The sequence below is a fragment of the Lethenteron reissneri genome, chromosome 24, assembly GCF_015708825.2.
Source record: "Lethenteron reissneri isolate LAM-NWPU_2019-01 chromosome 24, ASM1570882v1, whole genome shotgun sequence".
NCBI classification, from domain to species: domain Eukaryota; kingdom Metazoa; phylum Chordata; class Hyperoartia; order Petromyzontiformes; family Petromyzontidae; genus Lethenteron; species Lethenteron reissneri.
The window spans coordinates 1,361,429-1,387,114 of NC_083802.1; the positions used below are offsets into that span (position 1 = coordinate 1,361,429).

General features: G+C 60.0%; 1 protein-coding gene across 5 annotated transcripts in view; it reads right to left on the reverse strand.

The window, feature by feature from the left end:
• Positions 1–25,686, reverse strand: part of LOC133346384 (dihydropyrimidine dehydrogenase [NADP(+)]-like) — a 46,334-nt gene that overhangs the window by 8,573 nt on the left and 12,075 nt on the right. Inside the window, exons 1-15 of one of the 5 annotated variants that reach the window (XM_061557900.1) lie at positions 22,114–22,231; positions 19,924–20,032; positions 17,622–17,735; positions 15,548–15,630; positions 14,967–15,054; positions 9,615–9,776; positions 8,414–8,610; positions 7,608–7,689; positions 6,704–6,791; positions 6,053–6,160; positions 5,430–5,602; positions 4,755–4,965; positions 3,369–3,553; positions 2,580–2,795; positions 212–376 (exon numbers count right to left, since the gene is read on the reverse strand). In XM_061557900.1, coding sequence (XP_061413884.1) covers positions 212–376; positions 2,580–2,795; positions 3,369–3,553; positions 4,755–4,965; positions 5,430–5,602; positions 6,053–6,160; positions 6,704–6,791; positions 7,608–7,689; positions 8,414–8,610; positions 9,615–9,776; positions 14,967–15,054; positions 15,548–15,630; positions 17,622–17,735; positions 19,924–20,032; positions 22,114–22,130 — 1,998 coding nt within the window. In that variant the 5' untranslated portion in view covers positions 22,131–22,231. The other 4 variants (XM_061557899.1, XM_061557901.1, XM_061557903.1 and 1 more) reach the window with 4 other exon arrangements.

The following is a 25,686-nucleotide window of genomic DNA, read 5'->3' on the forward strand; positions in this document are numbered from 1 at the left end:
CCCACTGTGTCTCTGTGTACCCCCCCCCTACCACCCCTGCCCCCGCATGTCCCCCTCCCCAATCTCCCCACTCCCCAATGTACTCACCCCCCAATGCCCCCCCCCTCCCGTGCATATCCCCCCCACGTCCCCCCCCCCAACCCGCACTCCTTGCATGTCCCCCTCCCCCCATATCCCCCCTCCCCACGTCCCCCCCCCCCGCGCCCCCCACCTTGTCCGGGAAGTCCCTCTTGAGCTCGGCGACGCTGCGGCACCAGTAGGCGCTCGTCTTCTCGCTGATGAGCTCGATGTTGAGGAACGAGCCCTGGCCGGGCCCCAGCAGGGGACCCGACGTGGTGCCGCGCACGATGCGCGGGGACACGTTCGTCACCAGGTCCTGCATACCGCACGTTACCATGGGGACACGTTACCATGGGAACACGTTCGTCACCAGGTCCTGCACACCGCACGTTACCATGGGGACACGTTACCATGGGGACACGTTCGTCACCAGGTCCTGCACACCGCACGTTACCATGGGGACACGTTACCATGGGGACACGTTCGTCACCAGGTCCTGCACACCGCACGTTACCATGGGGACACGTTACCATGGGGACACGTTACCATGGGGACACGTTCGTCACCAGGTCCTGCACACCGCACGTTACCATGGGGACACGTTACCATGGGGACACGTTACCATGGGGACACGTTCGTCACCAGGTCCTGCACACCGCACGTTACCATGGGGACACGTTACCATGGGGACACGTTACCACGGGGACACGTTCGTCACCAGGTCCTGCACACTGCACGTTACCATGGGGACACGTTACCATGGGGACACGTTACCACTGGGACACGTTCGTCACCAGGTCCTGCACACCGCACGTTACCATGGGGACACGTTACCACGGGGACACGTTACCACGGGGACACGTTCGTCACCAGGTCCTGCACACCGCACGTTACCATGGGGACACGTTACCATGGGGACACGTTACCACTGGGACACGTTCGTCACCAGGTCCTGCACACCGCACATTACCATGGGGACACGTTACCATGGGGACACGTTACCACTGGGACACGTTCGTCACCAGGTCCTGCACACCGCACGTTACCATGGGGACACGTTACCACGGGGACACGTTACCACGGGGACACGCTCGTCACCAGGTCCTGCACACCGCACGCACGTTACCATGGGGACACGTTACCACGGGGACACGTTACCACGGGGACACGCTCGTGACCAGGTCCTGCACACCGCACGCACGTTACCATGGGGACACGTTACCACGGGGACACGCTCGTCACCAGGTCCTGCACACCGCACGTTACCATGGGGACACACTCACACCGCACACCGCACACTCGCACGGCGTGCCGCACACTCACACCACACACTCACACCGCACACTCGCACGGCGTGCTCGCACCGCACACTCGCACCGCACACTCGCAATGCACACCCCACACCGCACACTCGCACCGCACACTCGCACGGCGTGCTTGCACCGCACACTCGCACCGCACACTCGCAACGCACACCCCACACCGCACACTCGCACCGCACACTCGCACGGCGTGCTTGCACCGCACACTCGCACCGCACACTCGCAACGCACACCCCACACCGCACACTCGCACCGCACACTCGCACGGCGTGCCACACACTCACACTCGCACCGCACACCGCACACTCGCACGGCGTGCCGCACACTCACACCACACACTCACACCGCACACTCGCACGGCGTGCTCGCACCGCACACTCGCACCGCACACTCGCAACGCACACCTCACACCGCACACTCGCACCGCACACTCGCACGGCGTGCTTGCACCGCACACTCGCACCGCACACTCGCAACGCACACCCCACACCGCACACTCGCACCGCACACTCGCACGGCGTGCTTGCACCGCACACTCGCACCGCACACTCGCACCGCACACTCGCAACGCACACCCCACACCGCACACTCGCACCGCACACTCGCACGGCGTGCCACACACTCACACTCGCACCGCACACCGCACACTCGCACGGCGTGCCACACACACTGCACACCGCACACTCGCACGGCGTGCCACACACTCACACCGCACATTCACACCGCACACTCACACCGCACACTCACACCGCACACTCACACCGCACACCCCACACCGCACACTCACACCACACACTCACACCTCACACTCACACCTCACACTCACACCGCACACTCACACCGCACACCCCACACCGCACACTCACACCACACACTCACACCTCACACCGCACACTCACACCGCACACCCCACACCGCACACTCACACCGCACACTCACACCGCACACTCACACAGCACACTCACACCGCACACCCCACACCGCACACTCGCACCGCACACTCACACCGCACACTCGCACAGCGTGCCACATACTCGCACCGCACACTCACACCGCACACTCGCACGGCGTGCCACACACACACTCACACCGCACACTCGCACAGCGTGCCACATACTCGCACCGCACACTCACACCGCACACTCGCACGGCGTGCCACACACACACTCACACCGCACACTCGCACGGCGTGCTCACCTTATCGAGGGAGAAGGTTTTGGTGACGGCGAAGCCCCAGCCGGCGCTGAAGGCGCGGCGGATCATGGCGGAGGTGGTGCACTGCGGTGCGCTCGCCAGCCCGAAGGGGTTGGGGAAGCGCAGGCCGACCATCTCCACGGACAGGTCCACCGCGTCGATCGGTGTGAAGAAGAGGGGCAGCCGCGGCTCGCCGCTCACCGACACGCCGTGCAGGGACTGGGGGGGGGGGGACACGTGAGGGGGGGGGGCACGTGAGGGGGGTGGGGGGAGGGGGGGCACGTGAGGGGGGGGGGAGGGGGGGGGAGGGGGGGGAGGGGGGGCACGTGAGGGGGGGGGAGGGGGGGCACGTGAGAAGGGGTGGGGGGGGCATGTGAGGGGGGTGGGGGGAGGGGGGGCACGTGAGGGGGGTGGGGGGAGGGGGGGCACGTGAGGGGGGTGGCGGGAGGGGGGGGCACGTGAGGGGGGGCGGGAGGGGGGGCACGTGAGGGGGGTGGGGGGGGCACGCGAGGGGGGGGAGGGAGGGCACGTGGGTGGGGGCGGGAGGGGGGGCACGTGAGGGGGGGGAGGGGGGGCACGTGAGGGGGGGGGGGAGGGGGGGCACGTGAGGGGGGTGGGACACGTGCGCAGGATCGGTTCAGATCACCGTTGGCGAGAATCCAGCCCGTGTCGCCGGGTTCGTGGTGCGGCGCGCGATCCACAACGCTGCCGCTCCCCATGCAACAAAGATGCCCCGCATAGCCTGCAACAGACCGTTGGGGCAAGTGCTGTTAGCGAGCACCTGCTGTCTACCTGCAGGTAGGCGTGGATGTGCCAGGCGGCCGTCTTGCCGTCGTTGACCGACTCCACGGTGGTGTTGGCGAGGCCGGCGACGTCGCCGCCGGCGAACGCCCACGGCTCGCTGGTGCCCATCGTCGCCGGGTCCACGCGCGGCACCCCCTGCCGCGTCAGCTCCAGCGGGGACAGCGCACCCAGCACTGCCGGGGGGGGGGGGTCGGGGGGGGGGGGTCGGGTCGGGGGGGGGTCACAACCACAGTTATCGGGGAACACGGGGCTGGCCGGCTGACGCGGCAACGTTTTCAAGAACACCGGGGCGTGGGCGACGCTGCAGGCGCCGGATGACGCGGGGATACGGGGAACACAATTGCAGGCTTGAGCGCGGTGGCAGCGGCGGTGCGTTCAGGAGCGAGATGCCAAAGCGGAGGTCTGCTGGCTACGCTGAGAGGGCTTCAGCAGAGTGTTGCTCCAGCTTCGTCGTTCCAATCCTCGTCTTGTTGAGGGAGCACAGACCGCGGGGTTTGCTTGCCCAGTGTGGTTCATAGTTTTTGGGTTGCGTGGCCACGATCGCGCCACTGTGGCTCGTGTCTTGGACGGGCACGTGGGGAAAGAGACGCGCCCCAAAATACAGGGGGGCGGGGGGGGGGGCACGAGGACAGAGGGACGCGGCGAGACGTGGGAGAAAGCGAGGATAGAGACACACAAATGCGTGCTGGTTGGTGTCGTGCTCTGTCCCCAGTCAATTTGTCCCGTGTCCTCGCGTCTCCGTATCCCATGCGATAGAGACGGTGATGATAACGGTGGTGGCGACACGAATATAAATCCCCGCGTCTCACATGGTACGTGTTGGCGATGGTGGTGATAATGGTGATGGCGACAGTGATGATAACGGTGGTGGTGGCGGTGGTGGTGGCGGTGATGATAACGGTGGTGGCGACGGTGGCGATAACGGTGGTATCGACAGTGATGATAACGGTGGTAGCGACAGTGATGATAACGGTGGTGGTGACGGTGATGATAACGGTGGTGGCGACGGTGGTGATAACGGTGGTGGTGACGGTGATGATAACGGTGGTGGCGACAGTGATGATAACGGTGGTGGCGACAGTGATGATAATGGTGGTGGCGACAGTGATGATAACGGTGGTGGCGACAGTGATGATAACGGTGGTGGCGACAGTGATGATAACGGTGGTGGTGACGGTGATGATAACGGTGGTGGCGACAGTGATGATAACGGTGGTGGCGACAGTGATGATAATGGTGGTGGCGACAGTGATGATAACGGTGGTGGCAACAGTGATGATAACGGTGGTGGCGACGGTGGTGATAACGGTGGTGGCGACGGTGGTGATAATGGTGGTGGCGGCGTGAGTCCGAACAACCGCGTCGCCGCCGCACCTGCGGGGTCGAGCAGCGTGGAGCCGAAGGCGGAGATGACGAAGTCGGCCTTGACGACGACCTTCTGCTCCTCGTCCTCCACCCAGCGGCCGTCCTCCTGCTGCTCCGAGCGTGCAAACTCCACGGCGCAGATGCGGCCGCCGCGCGTCACGACGCGACGCGGCGACGCGAACGGGAGGAACTCGCAGTGCTCCTCGCGGGCCACCTCCACCTGGCGGGGGCGGGGGGGACACACGGGGTCACGGGGTCACGGTGACAAGGGGACGGCGTGTATGTTGGTGAATCCCCAGCGGGGAGATGGTGATGATCGTGGCGGTGTTGATGGTGGTGGTGGTGGTGGTGATAATGCTTTTGATGACGACAACGGTGGCGATCAGTTCGATGACGACGACGATGATGGTGGTGGTGATGATAATGATGACAATGATGTTGATGACGACAACGGTGGCGATCACTATGATAATGACGACGGCGATGATGATGACGATGCTTTTGATGACGACAACGGTGACGATGATGGTGGTGGTGATGATGACGATGATGACAATGATGTTGATGACGACAACGGTGGCGATCACTATGATAATGACGACGGCGATGATGATGACGATGCTGTTGATGACGACGATGGCGGCGGCGATCAGTTCGATGACGACGACGACGACGAGGGCGCACCTCCTCGGGCACGGCGCGCATGTTGGTGAAGCCGCGTCGGAACGCGACGAGCACGCGGCGCGCCCCGCAGCGCAGCGCCGACGTGGCGCAGTCGAAGGCCGTGTCGCCCGCACCCAGCACCACCACCACGCCACGCAGCGCGGGCAGCTGCGGGGACGTGCACCCACACAGGCCTGCACTCGCACACGCACACACGCACACACACGCACACACGCACACACACGCACACACACGCACACACGCGCACACACGCACACACACGCACACACGCACACGTATGTTACACAAAGACAAAGGTCTCCCGCCCCCCGCCACCCGCGTAGCCTTTAACAGACTGCTGGGGGCAAGTGCTGTTAGCGAGTGGCAGCAGCGCCTATGAAGGCCGGCACGGTGGTGCACACAAAGGGGGTGGGGGGAGACAGCACCACGCCCTGTCCGCTTTTGTCTCCCCGATGGCCATGTTGACACTCGTCGCACGAGGTACTCGCTTTAGACCTAGGGGAGGAAGTGGGACACGGCGGACGGGAGACACGGGGGGGGGGCACATCGGTGGTGCGGAACATCGCCCAATAGGGGAGACAAAGGCGGCCGGGAGGGGGGCAGGGTTGTGGGTCGGCGTGTACCGGGCTTGCTGGCCTTGGCGACGCGTGGCAGGAAGGACTTAGAGGTGAAGAAGCCCTGCTCCTCCGTGAGGCCCTCAAAGAGCGGAGCCACCGTGGGCTCCGGCAGCCCTGAGCAGCAACGAGCAGCGACGAGCAGCGACGAGCAGCGACGAGGTGACGGGTGGGGGGAGGGGGAGGGGTGAGACAGAGGGGGGGGGGGTAACAATTTGAGGAAGAGGAATGGAGGAGGCAGTGAGGAGTTGTGATAGTTGTGGTGGCTCGTGGTGGTGGTTGTGGTGGTAGTTCTAGTGGCTCGTGGTTGTGGTGATAGTTGTGGTGATAGTTGTGGTGGTTCGTGATAGTGGTGGTAGTTCGTGATTGCAGTTGTGGAGGTGCGTGATGGTGATTGTGATGGTTGTGGTGGTTGTGGTGGTGGTGGTGCGTGATTGTGGTCGTGGTTGTAGTGGTCGTGGTTGTAGTGGTCGTGGTGGTTGTGGTGGTGCTTGATGGTGGTCGTGGTGGTTGTGGTGGTCGTGGTGGTTGTGGTGGTGCGTGATTGTGGTCGTGGTGGTCGTGGTGGTTGTGGTGGTTGTGGTGGTTGTGGTGGTGCTTGAGGGTGGTCGTGGTGGTTGTGGTGGTGCGTGATTGTGGTTGTGGTGGTTGTGGTTGTACCGATGCCGATGAACACCGCTGCAAATCCGTCCTTGCGCAGAGACTCGAGCGTCAGGTCTCCCACAACCAGAGCACGTCCACACTCCACCTGCAACCACAACCACATTCAACCACAACCACAGTCAACCACAACCACAACCACAGTCAACCACAACCACAGTCAACCACAACAACAACCACAGTCAACCACAACCACAGTCAACCACAACCACACTCAACCACAACCACACTCCACCTGCAACCACAACCACAGTCAACCACAACCACAACCACACTCAACCACAACCACAGTCAACCACAACCACACTCAACCTGCAGCCACAGTCAACACGCAACCACAACCACAGTCAGCGCGGTTGGCCAGGAGAGGTGTTGGCTGCTGTGTTGGCCGGCTCTCCGTGTCGCGTCGTGTTTATAAGTTTACCAGCTTTGCCTTTTCTCATTCATTCTCACCTGATGACGGTTGCTTGTGTTGCTATCGAAACGTCGTATTCTGTTATTATTAGATTTTATTTTCCACGTGACTTTACCATAAAGAACCAAAGAGTGAAGTCGGTTTGAGTTTAACGTGAGTTTACCTTGACGCCCAGGTCCTGCATGAGCCGATTTTATTTGATTTTATTTTCCACGTGACTTTACCATAAAGAACCAAAGAGTGAAGTCGGTTTGAGTTTAACGTGAGTTTACCTTGACGCCCAGGTCCTGCATGAGCCGATTTTATTTGATTTTATTTTCCACGTGACTTTACCATAAAGAACCAAAGAGTGAAGTCGGTTTGAGTTTAACGTGAGTTTACCTTGACGCCCAGGTCCTGCATGAGCCGATTTTATTTGATTTTATTTTCCACGTGACTTACCATAAAGAACCAAAGAGTGAAGTCGGTTTGAGTTTAACGTGAGTTTACCTTGACGCCCAGATCCTGCATGAGCCGCACCTCGAAGCGCACGGCCTCCAGGGGCAGCCGGAACTGCGGGATCTCAGACGCGCTGCGCTCACACGGACACAGGCAAAGGTCCCCCGTGTAGCCGACGCAGGCTGCTGGGGCAAGTGCCGTTAGCGAGCAGCACCAATGAAGGCCGGCACGGCATGCGAGGGGGCGTTGTGGTGGGTCGTGCCAAGCCCGGCCTCCTTGGTCTCCTCAGTACTGATGTTTTTTACGCACCGCGCCAGGTACTGATTTAAGGCTGAGTCGACCGAGGGGAGGCCCGGTACCGGTTCGTAGCGCAGTGCGTTAGCCACTGCACCACCGCTTGCGGAGTGCCGCACTGCTACGGTGCGAGGAGTGAGTAAGAGAGTGCGTGATTAAGTGAGTAAATTAGCGAGCGAGTGAATATGTGAGCGAGTAAGCGAGTTAGTGAGAAAGCGAGTGAGTGAGAGAGTGAATTAGTTAGTATTTGAGCAAGTGAATATGTGAGCGAGTAAGCGAGTTAGTGAGAGAGCGAGTGAGTGAGAGTGTGAGTGCGTATGTGAGCGAGTGAATATGTGAGAGAGTGAGTGAGTGAGTGAGAGAGTGAGTATGTGAGCGAGTGAGGAAGTGAGTGAGCGAGTGAGCGAGCGAGCGAGCGAGTGATCGAATGAGTTTGTGAGTGAGCGAACGAGTGCGTGAGTGAATATGCGAGAGAGTGAGCGAGCGAGTGAGTGAGCGAGCGAGTGAGTGAGCGAGTAACCAAGTGAGCGAGCGAGTGAGCGAGCGAGTGAGTGGGGTCGCACCTCAGCCCCCCGGTGTAGTCGGCGCGCTCGTACACGGTGAGGCGCGAGTAGCCGAGCCGCGCCAGGAACGAGGCGCAGCTGATGCTGGCCGGGCCGCAGCCCAGCAGAGCCACGCGCTCGCCGCACGCGGCCGCCCGCGACCCCACGGGGGGCAGCGCCGGGTCACACACCTGGGGCACCCCCATGAGGCGGAACACCTGGGGGGAGAGGGGGGGGAGGGGGGTGGAGGGGGGGGGGGAGGGGGGTGGAGGGGGGGGTGGAGAAGGGTGGAGGGGGGGTGTGGAGGGGGGGGTGGCGGGGGGTGGAGGGGGGGTGGAGAAGGGTGGAGGGGGGGTGGAGGGGGGGGTGGAGAAGGGTGGAGGGGGGGTGTGGAGGGGGGGTGGAGGGGGGGGTGTGCAGGGGGTGTGCAGGGGGTGTGGAGGGGGGGTGGAGGGGGGTGTGGAGGGGGGGTGGAGGGGGGTGTGGAGGGGGGGTGGAGGGGGGGGTGGAGGGGGGGGTGGAGGGGGGGGTGGAGGGGGGGGGTGGAGGGGTGGAGCGGGGGGGGTGGAAGGGGGGGTGGAGGGGGGGGTGGAGGGGGGGGGCACGGTCGGGAGTCAAACCGGGTTCGTAGAGATCGTGGAACTGCAACTCTGGCTGACGCACACACACACATGTGCTCAGAAAGACAAATATCCCCCGTGTAGCCTCAACAGACTTTCGGGGCAAGTGCTGTTAGCGAGCACCTATGAAGGCCGGCACGGCACACGAGGGGGGCGGGTAGACAGCACCATGGCCGGCCGCCTTTGTCTCCCCAGTAGCAATGTTTACTACGCACCGCACCAGGTACTCATTTGAGGCTGAGTCGACCTAGGGGAGGCCCATGACCGGCTCAGATAATCGTCACCGGTGTTGGTGGCCGTGAGCGGGAATCGAACTCGGGTCGCCGGGTTCGTAGCGCTAACCACTACGCTACCGCTCCCCACACACACACAGAGTCACACACAGAGTCACACACAGAGACACACACATTCACACCAAGACCCCCACCCAGAGTGTATGAACAAACCCGCTGGTATCCCCGTGTCTCCCTACCCCTGCTTGCCCGATGTCCCGTGTAGCCCCGTCTCCCCCTTACCCCCACGTCCCCCATACACCCTCCCCTCATATACCCTTCATATCCCCCCGTCTCCCCCATACCCCCCCCCCGTCCCCGCGCGCGCACCTCGGTAGCGAAGTGCTGGAGCCCCCCGATGTTGATGGGCCCCTCCTCGGCGGCGTAGAGGTTGCAGCCCCCCACGCACAGGTCGGACGTGGGGCACACCATGCCGCACGACAGCCCCAGCGGGTTCTCCGACAGGATGGCGCGTGCCGCACCATAGTAGTTCTAGCGGGGGGCGGGGGGGGCACACGGGGAGAGGCGGGGAGGCACACGGGGACACACGGGGAGACACACGGGGAGACGTGGGGAGACGCACAGGGAGACGTGGGGAGACGCGTGGGGAGACACACAGGGAGACACACGGGGAGACGTAGGGAGACGCGTGGGGGGAGACGCGGGGAAACACACAGGGAGACGTGGGGAGACACACAGGGAGACACACGGGGAGACACACGGGGAGACGTGGGGAGACACACGGGGAGACACACGGGGAGACGTGAGGAGACGCGCGGGGGGAGACGCGGGGAGACACGGGAAATTATAGGGAGACACGGGAAATGATGGGGAGACACTCTGTGAAGGGGTACACTGGGGTGCACTCTGTGAAGAGGCACGCTCTAAGCAAGTAAGAACATTTCTTCTTGCGCACTCTTGTGAGTGCAGTCAATGCCGGTGCGCACCGATCGACACTGGGATGCCCTCTGTGAAGGGGTACATTGGGATGCCCTCTGTGAAGGGGTATATTGGGATGCCCTCTGTGAAGGGGTACATTGGGATGCCCTCTGTGAAGGGGTACATTGGGATGCCCTCTGTGAAGGAGTACATTGGGATGCCCTCTGTGAAGGGGTACATTGGGATGCCCTCTGTGAAGGGGTACATTGGGATGCCCTCTGTGAAGGGGTACATTGGGATGCCCTCTGTGAAGGGGTACATTGGGATGCCCTCTGTGAAGGTCACCCCACGGTCGGGGTAACACTCATTGATAACTTGGGGCGGGGGAGGGGGGCGGGGATAATTTGGGGTACACTCTGTGAAGGGATGTATTGCTCCAGCTCTTTTCCCGGGGCCAAAGTTCAAAGCCACGTGGAGTTGTGGAGCTCTGGACCGGTCATTCCGGGTTGTCCACGTCCCCCCCCCCCCCCACTGCGGCCCCTCGTGACGTCACACCCCCCACCCCCTCCACCCCTCCCTGCCCTCCTCCCCCACCGCCGTCCCCCAAAGTCAAGGCCGCTGTCCCCACGTCACGCCGCAAGGTCAATAATGGCTTAGGGGGCCGTCCATAAATGACGTCACGCACCTAAGGGGGGGGGTAGACGTTTGTGATGCCGTGTGACGAGGGGGCACTGGCGATGAAGGTTAAGGGCGGTGAGGGTGGTGAGGGTGGTGAGGGTGGTGAGGGTGGCGAGGGTGGTGAGGGTGGTGATGAAGGTGAGGGTGGTGAGGGTGGTGATGAAGGTGAGGGTGGTGAGGGTGGCGAGGGTGGTGAGGGTGGTGATGAAGGTGAGGGTGGTGAGAGTGGTGAGGGTGGTGAGGGTGGTGAGGGTGGTGAGGGTGGTGATAAAGGTGAGGGTGGCGAGGGTGGTGAGGGTGGTGAGGGTGGCGAGGGTGGCGAGGGTGGTGAGGGTGGTGATGAAGGTGAGGGTGGTGAGGGTGGCGAGGGTGGCGAGGGTGGTGAGGGTGGTGATGAAGGTGAGGGTGGTGAGAGTGGTGAGGGTGGTGATGAAGATGAGGGTGGTGAGGGTGGTGAGGGTGGTGAGGGTGGTGAGGGTGGTGATGAAGGTGAGGGTGGTGAGAGTGGTGAGGGTGGTGATGAAGGTGAGGGTGGTGAGAGTGGTGAGGGTGGTGAGGGTGGTGAGGGTGGTGATTCGGTGAGGGTGGTGAGGGTGGTGAGGGTGGTGAGGGTGGTGATGAAGGTGAGGGTGGTGAGGGTGGTGAGGGTGGTGAGGGTGGTGATGAAGGTGAGGGTGGTGAGGGTGGCGAGGGTGGTGAGGGTGGTGATGAAGGTGAGGGTGGTGAGGGTGGTGAGGGTGGTGAGGGTGGTGAGGGTGGTGATGAAGGTGAGGGTGGTGAGAGTGGTGAGGGTGGTGAGGGTGGTGATGAAGGTGAGGGTGGTGAGGGTGGTGAGGGTGGTGAGGGTGGTGATGAAGGTGAGGGTGGTGAGGGTGGTGAGGGTGGTGAGGGTGGTGATGAAGGTGAGGGTGGTGAGGGTGGTGAGGGTGGTGAGGGTGGTGATGAAGGTGAGGGTGGTGAGGGTGGCGAGGGTGGTGAGGGTGGTGATGAAGGTGAGGGTGGTGAGAGTGGTGAGGGTGGTGAGGGTGGTGATGAAGGTGAGGGTGGTGAGGGTGGTGAGGGTGGTGAGGGTGGTGAGGGGGAGGGTGGTGAGGGTGGTGAGGGTGGTGAGGGTGGTGATGAAGGTGAGGGTGGTGAGAGTGGTGAGGGTGGTGAGGGTGGTGAGGGTGGTGAGGGTGGCGAGGGTGGCGAGGGTGGTGAGGGTGGTGAGGGAGGTGAGGGTGGTGAGAGTGGTGAGGGTGGTGAGGGTGGTGAGGGTGGTGAGAGTGGTGAGGGTGGTGAGGGTGGTGAGGGTGGTGAGGGTGGTGAGGGTGGTGAGGGAGGTGAGGGTGGTGAGGGTGGTGAGGGTGGTGAGGGTGGTGATGAAGGTGAGGGTGGTGAGGGTGGCGAGGGTGGTGAGGGTGGTGATGAAGGTGAGGGTGGTGAGAGTGGTGAGGGTGGTGAGGGTGGTGAGGGTGGTGATGAAGGTGAGGGTGGTGAGGGTGGCGAGGGTGGTGAGGGTGGTGATGAAGGTGAGGGTGGTGAGAGTGGTGAGGGTGGTGAGGGTGGTGAGGGTGGTGAGGGTGGCGAGGGTGGTGAGGGTGGTGATGAAGGTGAGGGTGGTGAGGGTGGTGAGGGTGGTGAGGGTGGTGAGGGTGGGTGAGGGTGGTGAGGGTGGTGATGAAGGTGAGGGTGGTGAGAGTGGTGAGGGTGGTGAGGGTGGTGATGAAGGTGAGGGTGGTGAGGGTGGTGAGGGTGGTGAGGGTGGTGAGGGTGGTGAGGGTGGTGATGAAGGTGAGGGTGGTGAGGGTGGCGAGGGTGGTGAGGGTGGGTGATGAAGGTGAAGGTGGTGAGAGTGGTGAGGGTGGTGAGGGTGGTGAGGGTGGTGAGGGTGGCGAGGGTGGTGAGGGTGGTGATGAAGGTGAGGGTGGTGAGGGTGGTGAGGGTGGTGAGGGTGGTGAGGGTGGTGATGAAGGTGAGGGTGGTGAGAGTGGTGAGGGTGGTGAGGGTGGTGAGGGTGGTGAGGGTGGCGAGGGTGGTGAGGGTGGTGAGGGTGGTGAGGGTGGTGAGGGTGGTGAGGGTGGTGAGGGTGGTGAGAGTGGTGAGGGTGGTGAGGGTGGTGAGGGTGGTGAGGGTGGTGAGGGTGGTGATGAAGGTGAGGGTGGTGAGAGTGGTGAGGGTGGTGAGGGTGGTGAGGGTGGTGAGGGTGGTGAGAGTGGTGAGGATGGTGAGGGTGGTGAGAGTGGTGAGGTTCATGAGGGTGGTGATGAAGGTGAGGGTGGTGAGGGTGGTGAGGGTGGTGAGGGTGGTGAGGGTGGTGATGAAGGTGAGGGTGGTGAGGGTGGTGAGGGTGGTGAGGGTGGTGATGAAGGTGAGGGTGGTGAGGGTGGTGAGGGTGGCGAGGGTGGTGAGGTGGTGAGGGTGGTGAGGGTGGTGAGGGTGGTGATGAAGGTGAGGGTGGTGAGGGTGGTGAGGGTGGTGAGGGTGGTGAGAGTGGTGAGGGTGGTGAGGGTGGTGAGGGTGGTGAGGGTGGTGAGGGAGGTGAGGGTGGTGAGGGTGGTGAGGGTGGCGAGGGTGGTGAGGGTGGTGAGGGTGGTGATGAAGGTGAGGGTGGTGAGGGTGGTGAGGGTGGTGAGGGTGGTGAGGGTGGTGATGAAGGTGAGGGTGGTGAGGGTGGTGAGGGTGGTGAGGGTGGTGATGAAGGTGAGGGTGGTGAGAGTGGTGAGGGTGGTGAGGGTGGTGAGGGTGGCGAGGGTGGTGAGGGTGGTGATGGAGGTGAGGGTGGTGAGGGTGGTGAGGGTGGTGAGAGTGGTGAGGGTGGTGAGGGTGGTGAGGGTGGTGAGGGTGGTGAGGGTGGTGATGAAGGTGAGGGTGGTGAGAGTGGTGAGGTTCGTGAGGGTGGTGAGGGTGGTGAGGGTGGTGAGAGTGGTGAGGATGGTGAGGGTGGTGAGAGTGGTGAGGTTCATGAGGGTGGTGATGAAGGTGAGGGTGGTGAGGGTGGTGAGGGTGGTGAGGGTGAGGGTGGTGATGAAGGTGAGGGTGGTGAGGGTGGTGAGGGTGGCGAGGGGTGGTGAGGGTGGTGAGGGTGGTGAGGGTGGTGATGAAGGTGAGGGTGGTGAGGGTGGTGAGGGTGGTGAGGGTGGTGAGAGTGGTGAGGGTGGTGAGGGTGGTGAGGGTGGTGATGAAGGTGAGGGTGGTGAGGGTGGTGAGGGTGGTGAGGGTGGTGAGGGTGGTGATGAAGGTGAGGGTGGTGAGAGTGGTGAGGGTGGCGAGGGTGGTGAGGGTGGTGAGGGTGGTGAGGGTGGTGAGGGTGGTGAGGAAGGTGAGGGTGGTGAGGGTGGTGAGGGTGGTGAGGGTGGTGAGGGTGGTGATGAAGGTGAGAGTGGCGAGGGTGGTGAGGGTGGTGATGAAGGTGAGGGTGGTGAGAGTGGTGAGGGTGGTGAGGGTGGTGAGGGTGGTGAGGGTGGTGAGGGTGGTGAGGAAGGTGAGGGTGGTGAGAGTGGTGAGGGTGGTGAGGGTGGTGAGGGTGGTGAGGGTGGTGAGGGTGGTGAGGGTGGTGAGAGTGGTGAGGGTGGTGAGGGTGGTGAGGGTGGTGAGGGTGGTGAGAGTGGTGAGGGTGGTGAGGGTGGTGAGGGTGGTGAGGGTGGTGAGGGTGGTGATGAAGGTGAGGGTGGTGAGGGTGGTGAGGGTGGTGAGGGTGGTGATGAAGGTGAGGGTGGTGAGAGTGGTGAGGGTGGTGAGGGTGGTGAGGGTGGTGAGGGTGGTGAGGATGGTGAGGGTGGTGAGAGTGGTGAGGTTCATGAGGGTGGTGAGGGTGGTGAGGGTGGTGAGAGTGGTGAGGATGGTGAGGGTGGTGAGAGTGGTGAGGTTCGTGAGGGTGGTGAGGGTGGTGAGGGTGGTGAGAGTGGTGAGGATGGTGAGGGTGGTGAGAGTGGTGAGGTTCATGAGGGTGGTGATGAAGGTGAGGGTGGTGAGGGTGGTGAGGGTGGTGAGGGTGGTGAGGGTGGTGAGGGTGGTGAGCGTGGTGAGGGTGAGACTCACCTTGTTGGCGATGCTGGTGATGAAGGTGAGGGTGGTGAGGGTGGTGAGGGTGGTGAGGGTGGTGAGGATGGTGAGGGCGGTGAGGGCGGTGAGGATGAAACTCACCTTGTTGGCGATGCTGGTGATGAAGGCCTTCACGTCGATCTGGGTGGGGCAACTCTTCTGGCACGGCGCGTCCACACACTTGAGGCACCTGGGCACGGGCGGCACGGGCAGCCCCCCCCCCCCCTCGGAGTCAGGGGTCCTCACCGCGACGACCCTCACCCTCGTGACCCCCCCCCCCTCTCATAGCCTCGCCGTGACCTCGACGCTCTACGATATCGTAACATTCCATGGTGTGTGTGTGCTTGTGTGCGTGTGTGCGTGTGTGCGTGCGTGCGTACGTGCGCAAATGTGCACTGCGCTGCGAACCCGGCGGGCTGGCTTCAACTCCCGCCCAGCGGTGACCGGTGATAATCTAAACTGGTCCTGCCCTCCCCCCTAGGTTGACTCAGCCTTAAATGAGCGGCTGCTGCTGGTGGGGTGAACATCGGCGCAAGGGAGACAAAGGCGGCCGAGCGTGGCCATGCCGCCCCGTTATTAGCTGCGCTGTCCCGGCCTTCGCAGGCGCTCGCCGACGGCACTTGTCCCAGCAGCCTGTGCAGGCTACACGGGGGAGCTTTGTCTGCGGTGTGTGCTGACGGTACCTGGATGCCTCGCGCACAGCACCCCTCTCTCCCAGCGTCGTGTGCTTGATGTCCTCGAAGTTCTTCTCCAGGGACTGGCACGTCTGCACCGTAACGGGACAACACACAGCACCGTATTGTGAGACTCGGCTCTAAGAGAAGCTGTCTCTGGTGTGGACCAATCAAGTTCAAGGACAATGCATACTTTTCGATTTAAAGCTTTCGTGACTGCAGGGATTCATCTTCTTGGTTCTTTCGGTAAAGTCACGTAGAATGGAAATAATAAAATAATAAAAATTAAACATTATAAAATTATTCTCACGACGTTTCGGCCACAATGCAAGCAGCCGTCCTCAGGTGAAGACCAGATCTGTCTGTTTATTATTTTATTATTTCCATTCTACGTGACTTTACCGAAAGAACCAAGAAAATGCATACTTTATTATCAGAGTGTGTGTTTTTTGTTTGCATTCTGACCCGTAGGTATTGTGGTTAATGCAAACATGATTCCTTGTAAAAAGGTGTCAGTTTTGTTGCCAAAAAAAGGGGTAAAACCTCTATTATTACATTACTCTCCTGATTTGAAGCTTTCGTGACTGCAGGAACCCATGCCCTTCGGTTCTTTCGGTAAAGTCACGTGGGTAGAAAACTAAAATAAAACGAGAAATAACAAAGCACGACGTTTCGATCGCAACACAAGTGGTCGACCTCGGCGCTGGTTGGGCAGCTCCACTGCTGGATGAATACTTGTTCCGCCTGAGGACGACCGCTTGTGTTGCGATCGAAACGTCGTGCTTTGTTATTTCTCGTTTTATTTTAGTTTTCTACCCACGTGACTTCACCGAAAGAACAGAAGAGTAACCATTGCTATTTTTTTTTCGATTTAAAGCTTTCGTGACTGCAGGGATTCATCTTCTTGGTTCTTTCTGTAAAGTCATCACGTAGAAGGGAAGTAATAAAATAATAAAAATAAAACATAATAAAATAATTCTCACAACGTTTCGGCCACAACGCAAGCAGCCGTCCTCAGGATTGGGGGGTGGGGGTGTAAAAAGGTGAGGACGGCTGCTTGCGTTGTGGCCGAAACGTCGTGAGAATTATTTTATTACTTTATTATTTTTATTATTTTATTACTTCCCTTCTACGTGACCTTACCGAAAGAACCAAGAAGACATTACTATTTTATGTATTGGACCAGGTAAGGCCCTGCTCAGGTATGGGGCCATCCATTTAGTACGTACGCATGGAGGGGGGTGAGGGGTGAGGTTCACCTAAATGCGTACTGACATTGTACGCATAGGAAACGGGGGGGGGGGGGGGGCTGAAGCCTCGATAATAAGTTGTCTACATTAGCCTTCAAATGAGTTCGATAGTCCGGCGGTGGATTATCTATTTGCTTAAACACGTTAATATGATTAATCATTGATCGTTTCTTCACGGATTAGATATCGGCCGTTCTATAGGATTGGGGGGTGGCGGGTGTTAAAAGTACGCGTGTGTACAGGGAGGGGGGGAGGGGTCAAGTTTTGACAGATTTTTGCGTACCTACTCAATGGACGGCCCCTATATAGGAGCTCTTTTTCAGAAGCAACATGGCCACCAATGATAGCTCAACGAAGTGGCGGCTTCTCATCACGTGGACATTTAGAGCATCCAAAAATCCTAACCGCGTGACGTTGATTCTAAACGTGGAGGGGAAAACCAGAGGACATAGCCAACCACACTAATGTGAGTTGCGGGGTGAGGAGCGGTGAGGAGCAGTGAGGAGTGGTGAGAAGAAGTGGTGAGGAGTGGTGAGGAGTGGTGAGGGGGAGTGGTGAGAGTGGTGAGGAGGAGTGGTGAGGAGTGGTGAGGGGGAGTGGTGAGGAGTGGTGAGGGGGAGTGGTGAGGAGTGGTGAGGAGTGGTGAGGAGGAGTGGTGAGGAGTGGTGAGGGGGAGTGGTGAGGAGTGGTGAGGAGTGGTGAGGAGTGGTGGTGAGGAGTGGTGAGGAGTGGTGAGGAGTGGTGAGGAGGAGTGGTGAGGAGTGGTGAGGGGGAGTGGTGAGGAGTGGTGAGGAGTGGTGAGGAGTGGTGAGGAGTGGTGAGGAGGCACTCACGTCGCACCCTCCCTTGGCCGAGTTCCTCTTCCAGTGCCTCTTGGCGCTCTGCGCTGCCGCGGTGGAGCGCAGCTTGGCGGAGGTGGCGACCCGCGGGTTCAGGTGCAGCAGAGCCTGCGCCACGCGGGGGAGGGGTCACGGGGTCACGGGGTCACGGGGTCACGCGGCCGCACCGTCACCTCTCACGTGCAGCAGAGCCTGCGCCAGGCGGGGGGGGGTCACGGGGTCACGGGGTCACGCGGCCGCACCGTCACCTCTCACGTGCAGCAGAGCCTGCGCCAGGCGGGGGGGGGTCACGGGGTCACGGGGTCACGCGGCCGCACCGTCACCTCTCACGCGCAGCAGAGCCTGCGCGAGGTGGGGGGAGGGGGATCACGGGGTCACGGGGTCACGCGGCCGCACCGTCACCGCTCTCGCGCTCGCCAACTGAACGTTATTGGCGCTTAGACCGATGGTCCACGATATATAATTTTTTTTTTTATACCAATTTTCACAAAAATTATTTACTTTTCCCACGATTCGCAACCGCCTGTCAGAATATCTTGCAGGGTGGGGTGGGTGAGCGGGTGGAGGTGGTGGTTGTGGTGGTGGTTGTGGTGGTGGTGGTGGTCCGAGCCAAAAATCGGTTCTCGGGATGTTGAAGCGGTAGGAAGACGGAACGTTTGTGTCTGTGAGCCGGCCGGCTGAACACGAAGCTTCACGGTCCGTTTTGCCGCATTAGCAGCAGCAATGCAGCCCTGGCGACGATTTGGTTGGCTCCGTTGCTCCAAAGGCGACAAGATTTGTACTCCCCCGTGGCCCGAGGCATCAGTCGGACGGGTTCCTCCTCGATTCATTTTTAAATCCTTTATATTAAGTTCACTTGCTTGCTTGCTTGCGTGCTTGCTTGCTTGCTTACGACGGTGCAAATCTTTCGGTCGTTTTTTAACCCACTTCCCGTGATCCAATCGAGCTGACATTTTGCACAGACTCGTTGTGCGTGACAATTAATTTTCGTGAAAAATTCCAAAATTTTACACTGTTTAGGGAAAATGTTTTAAATATTTAATTACCAATTGCTTAATGGTGGCAGACAATCATCTGACCCATAGGTGGCAGCCATCTCAAGCCAGAGGACGAGAGGACTCTAGCCGCCACGCATATAAAGGTATATATTGAAAAACTTTGTTTTTACGGGTTAATTTTTTACGGAATCGTTTCTTGGCGGACGGTGACCATCAAAAGACCACGACTCGTGGTGTCACCACCACACGTTCGCATGGGGGGAAAGCAGCAGCTGCCGAATTTAAGTGGCAACTTCTTTGTGACGATGGGTCTCTGCATCGGGCATCAGTGACATCTTCAGACTGTTTTATGAGGCCTGGTGATGTTATGCTGCACCGGTGTGGCGCCGCCAATATGTCCACTTAGGAGCCGTCCATAAATGACGTCACGCGATTTTGGACGATTTTGGACGATTTTTGACCCCCCCCCTTTCGTCACACGGCGTCACAAAAAGTCAAACCCCCCCCCTCAAATATGACGTCACAAAGCTCTACCCCCCCCCCCCCCCAAATAATAAAACATGCTTCAAATCGCTTTAAACTATTGTCATTGTAGTGCATATTTAATGTGGCGCTGCATTCTGATGTTGTAGGAGAAAACATTTATTAAAACGTCTATTTAATTAAGTAGAACGTTTTGTCTATATTTATTTAAAGTTGCGCATTTTGATGTGACGTCACATTTCTCAACCCCCCCCCCCCCCCTCGTCACACATCGTCACAAATGTCTGACCCCCCCCCCCCCCAGGTGCGTGACGTCATTTATGGACGGCCCCTCACACATCAATATCGACGGCCGACATTCGCCCACGAAGTGGTGATGGTTGCGTCACCACGGCGCCTGTGCCAGGCCAGGTGCACCTTGAGGCCGTCACGTGAACTGTCGAAGGGATCGCTGCTGACAGGAGGACACGGGGCAGACCCAGCAGGCGCCATGGGGGTTGACGCACTGAGAGAGACTGGCAGACGCACCACTGGTGCCCCCTATCGTACCCACTCGCTATCTTTTATCCGCCCGGCACACCCACTCGTTGTTGTGAGCGTCGCTCCTCTCCGCCCTCCGTTGTTGTTGTTGGGAGGGCGACTGCCTCCGACTGACCGGTAGCAGCGTCCTTCACAACCCTCCTCCTCCTCACACCTGTGTCTCACCTGTGTCCCACCTGTGTCCCACCTGCGTCCCACCTGCGTCCCACCTGCGTCTCACCTGTGTCCCACCTGTGTCCCACCTGTGTCTCACCTGTGTCCCACCTGTGTCTCACCTGTGTCCCACCTGTGTGCCGATGAGCAGTCCCCCTCGCAGCCAGCTGGCGAACCCCAGGCGCACGGCAACTCTTACATAACGAGCGCCCAGCCATGAACTCTGTGCAGCTGGGACAGCAGAATACCACCCAGCAGCTTTCTGCCTCCCTCCAGGCAAAGTCCAGGGAGCCCCCACAGACCCCCCCCCCCCCGACTACCAGCAAACAACAAGACAAAGATCCCCCACGTAGCCTCGACAGATTCCTGGGGACACGTGTTGTTCGCGAGCGAGAGCGCCCAGGAAGGCCGGCACGGACACACGAGGGGGGGGGGGGGTTGGTGCCCAGCACCCAGCGCCTGGCCGCCTTTGTCTCCCCCAGTGGCAACGTTTAACACCGCGCCAGTTTCAGACAATTGTCACTGATGTCGGTGGCCATGAACGGGAATGGAAGTCTGTGTCACAGAGCGCTTCGCGTGAGCGCAGCGCCAACCGCGACGCTGCCGCTCCCCACTGTTTCACTCGCTCGCTCGTTCGCATCTAATGTATCGTTATAGAGCGCCTTCGCTCAGAGTTTAACAAACCATTTAGCACACACGAGCACAGACGGCGGGTCACAGGGGAGCCAGAATTAACCGTAGCCCGTGACAGAAAATAATAAGAATGTATTAGAATTGTAAGTTGTATATGACCGTCGGATATAGCGTTACATCGCCCAGGAGTTAGACCGACTCTCTCTCTCTGATGAGGAGTTCAGAGTTCCATATGTTACACTTGGACCTCCGATTGGCACGGTGGCGGCTACGTATGGTGCGAAAGAAGTTCAACATACGGCAGCGTACATACTGGACAACGCATACTTCACTCAGCACACAAACACCCTGGCCAACAGCCCGAACGGACTGTCGGGGCGAGTGCTGAGCGGCACCTACGAAGGCCGGCACGTGGCACACGAGGTGGGTGGGTGGCCTGCACCACGCCCCGGCCGCTTTGTCTCCCCAGCGGCGATGTTTTTTTTTTTACACATTTGAGGCCGAGTCCACCTAGGGCATGCTCAGGACCGCTTCAGAGAAGCGTCACTTCTGGTGTTGGTGGCCGCCAGGTTCGTGAGCGCTTGAACCGTTACACCACCGCTCCCCACCACACCACCTCGAAAAGTCCACGCAGGAACACACCACAAGACAAAGATCCCCCACGTAGCCTCTAACAGACTGTCGGGGCAAGTGCTGTTAGCGAGCAGCACCTATGAAGGTCCGGCACGGCGCACGAGGGGGTGGGTGGCCAGCACCACGCCCGGCCGCCTTTGTCTCCCTCGTGGCGATGTTCACTACACACCTCACCAGGTACTCATTTTGAGTCCGAGTCGACCTAGGGGAGGCTCAGGACCTGTTGATATAATTGTCACCGATGTTGGCCGTGAACCTGGGTGGTCCGATTCGTAGCGCATCGCACCAGGAGCTTATCTGAGGCCGAGTCGACCTAGGGGAGGCTCAGGAACCGGTTCAGATACTCGTCACCGATGTTGGCCGTGAGCGTGAATCGAACTCGGGGGTTCGCTGTGTCCGTAGCGCGGCGTAGCGCTCACCGCGTGACACCACCGCTCCACGTGTACCCCCACGCGCACGCTGTGCATTGTTGTTGCGTCTCTGCGTTTTCTCGCCTGTCCTGTCGTGCGCCGGTTTGTGTCTCGTGCATCGTTTCTAATCGCGCATCGACTCTGTCTCGTGGTGTCTCGTCGTGTCCCCGGGCTCTTCGCCGGGTTCGTAGCGCAGCGCGCGAACCGCGACACGACCGCTAACACCCACGACACACCCCACCACAACACACCACGACACACTACCACTAACACACCCCACCACACTACCACTAACACACCACGACACACCCCACCACACTACCACTAACACCCACACCACACCCCACTACAAAGATAAAGATCCCCCGTATAGCCTGAACAGACTGTAGGGGCAAGTGCTGTTAGCGAGCACCTACACCCCACTACACTACCACTAACACACCACCACACTACCACTAACACACCACACCCCACCACACTACCACTAACACACCACGACACACCCCACGACACTACCACTAACACACCACACCCACTACCCTACCACTAACACACCACGACACACCCCACGACACACCCCACGAACACTCAACACGTTGGCCCCACCTCATAGCAGGGGGAGCAAGCACCACGTACCTCAATGTCGGGCACATCCTCACTCAAGAGTTTCGACATATCGAGCCGGCTGTCTCTCCCTCTCTCGAGGTCTCACGGCGTCTCTGGCACGCGGCAGCGAGGTTCAACGGTAGGGACCCCCCCTCCCCACACTTGTGCTTAAGGTCATCGTACATACCGCCTCTCCCCCACCACCACCCCCACCACCACCCCCACCACCACCTCCACCACACCACCACCCCCACCACCACCACACCCCCACCACCACCACACCACCACCACGGCCGAACAAAAGCTGTTTAGGCATGCGGTGGCTGGGCATGCGGGCTACATGACCCAGCCAACGCAGCCTTGCCTGCCGGAGGAGCTCACCGATGTGACTTTGTCCACATCTTTCAAGGATTTGTGAGCTCCTCACACAATCCAGCCTGGTTAAACCCAGGATGGATCGTAGGCAGGTCAGCCTAAATGTTTCTAACTGGCGAAGATGTTCCATTAGGGGGGTCCACGTTTTGCAAGCGTAGAGAAGGGAGGGAATGACCGTGGCCGAGAAGACCTGAAGCTTCGTGCGGAGCGACAGACCAGGTAGCTTCCACACAGCGTTATGCAACCGATTAAAATATATTGCCGCTCGACTGATTCGGAGTGAGACCTCTGCTGTTAAACCGAAGCTGGTCATGAGCACACTGCCCAGGTATGGGGAACTCTCCACTCTCTCCACTACTGCCCCATCACCTATTGGGAGTTGTGATGGTGGAGTGTCCGATGGTACACAATACTCAGGCAGGTGCTTAGTTTTGGTGGGGCTGATGGTAAGGCCCCACCTCTTGATGGCAAGCTCCAGGTTCAGCAGCAGCGCCTCCAACTCCTCCTCTGAGTGAGCAGCAATTACCAGATCATCGGCATACATAACATGGTTGAACAATAGGGAGCCATCCCTTGACCGCACCCGGTCATCGATCAGCCTCTCATTGTATCTGTACCATATGGAAATTCCTCCGGTACAGCTATTGAAGGCTGCACGAACTACGTGGTCAAAATAGATGTTAAGTAATGTGGGAGCCAGAGGACATCCCTGTCGCACCCCAAGGTGTACAGGGAATGGCTCTGACTCCCGGCCACGTAGTTTTACCCGGGCCCGCTCACCATCATGAAGGTCCTTAATGATCGTGAGCAGAGGGTCAGGGACTCCGAAAGCACGAAGAACAACCCAGAGCCCAGGCCTACTGATGGTATCATAGGCCTTGACCAGGTCAATAAAGCAGAGATGTAGGTCTTGTTGGAATTCCCTACACCTCTGCTGTAGCAGACGGACAGAAAATATGGCATCTGTGCAGGACCGTCCTTCCCTGAAACCGCATTGGGGCTCCGCAAGCCTCTCCTCAGCGTGCCTGGCAAGGCGATGTTCAATAATCCTTGCCAGGATCTTTCCCGGCACACTGAGGAGTGAGATGCCCCTGTGGTTGTTACAGTCTGTGCGGTCCCCCTTCTTAAAGAGGGGGACCACCAGGGCATCCTTCCAATCCTGCGGAATCCGTTCAGTGGTCCATACTGTTGTTATGATGTCATGTAGGACGGTCTGTGCACACCACTGATCACGGTTTCATTGCTTTTATGGCTTTATTTAGGTGATTTTCTAAAGTTTTTTGGTTTGGCCATGTTTGTTTGTTGCAGTACGGAGTTAGACTGATGGCCTTAATCTAAGTTGTCTTGCTGTTGTTGTTTGACTTGCATCCCACTTGGGATTTTTGCACACAGCGTTGGTGTACGGTGCTTTTTCTGCAATATTTGTATGTTTTTTTCCCCTGGGTTTTCAGTTTGCACTTAGTCACTTTAAGATGTTTTCTTGTTCATGTTTTTTGTTTGTTGCGGTTGCACCCGATTCAAGAGCCCAATGGCTCACAGGGCTATACCTAATACATGAACTTGAACCACCACACCACCACCCGCACACCACCACACACCACAACCACCCCCTGGTATCAATTAAGTCATGGGTGCGTACCCCCTCCCACTCAGCGCACGCGGTCTCGCTGGCAAGCGACACCACCGCAGCACGGACGATTCGCACGAGAAATGGTTGTGGTGGTCGTGGTTGTTGTGGTGGTTGTTGTGGTGGTTGTGGTGGTTGTGGTGTTAAATTGTCTCGATCGCGTAACAACACACGCGCAGCCTCTCTCGTAGCGATTAAAAGCTTACGCCCGATTCGCATTGTGCGTACTTTATATAAATGCATGTCGTGTGTTTGGATGTGCAGGGCGCATATTGAAATCTTAGCTGAAGTATTTTCCCGTACCCCCCCCCCCGGCTCCCTGATACTGGTGGAGTTGTTGTCACCCCTCGATAGACGCCCCTTAGACGCCCCCGCTATGCATCCAATCACAATGCCTCCACCCACGTGTCCCACGGCCCCGCCTACTCCCCACATAGCCCCGCCCACTCACAAGATAGCTCCTCCCACTTCGATATGACCCCGCCCCGGTCGACATTTGGCTCCGCCCACATTTCCTCCTGACCACGCCCAGCTCCACCGTGACCACGCCCAGCTCCACCGTGACCACCCCAGCTCCACCGTGACCACGCCCAGCTCCACCGTGACCACGCCCAGCTCCACCGTGACCACGCCCAGCTCCACCGTGACCACCCCAGCTCCACCGTGACCACCCCAGCTCCACCGTGACCACACCCAGCTCCACCGTGACCACCCCAGCTCCACCGTGACCACCCCAGCTCCACCGTGACCACCCCAGCTCCACCGTGACCACGCCCAGCTCCACCGTGACCACGCCCAGCTCCACCGTGACCACCCCAGCTCCACCGTGACCACGCCCAGCTCCACCGTGACCACGCCCAGCTCCACCGTGACCACGCCCAGCTCCACCGTGACCAGCCCTCCACGTGACCACGCCCAGCTCCACCGTGACCACGGCCCAGCTCCACCGTGACCACGCCCAGCTCCACCGTGACCACGCCAGCTCCACCGTGACCACGCCCACTCACGTGACCACGCCCACTCCACCGTGACCACGCCCAGCTCCACCGTGACCACGCCCAGCTCCACCGTGACCACGCCCAGCTCCACCGTGACCACGCCAGCTCCACCGTGACCACGCCCAGCTCCACCGTGACCACGCCCAGCTCCACCGTGGACCACGCCGGACCGCCAGCTCCACCGTGACCACGCCCAGCTCCACCGTGACCACGCCCAGCTCCACCGTGACCACGCCCAGCTCCACCGTGACCACGCCCAGCTACCACCGTGGACCACGCCCAGCTCCACCGTGACCCGCCCAGCTCCACCGTGACCACGCCCAGCTCCACCGTGACCACGCCCAGCTCCACCGTGACCACGCCCAGCTCCACCGTGACCACGCCCAGCTCCACCGTGACCACGCCCAGCTCCACCGTGACCACGCCCAGCTCCACCGTGACCACGCCCAGCTCCACCGTGACCACGCCCAGCTCCACCGTGACCACGCCCAGCTCCACCGTGACCACGCCCAGCTCCACCGTGACCACGCCCAGCTCCACCGTGACCACGCCCAGCTCCACCGTGACCACGCCCAGCTCCACCGTGACCACGCCCAGCTCCAC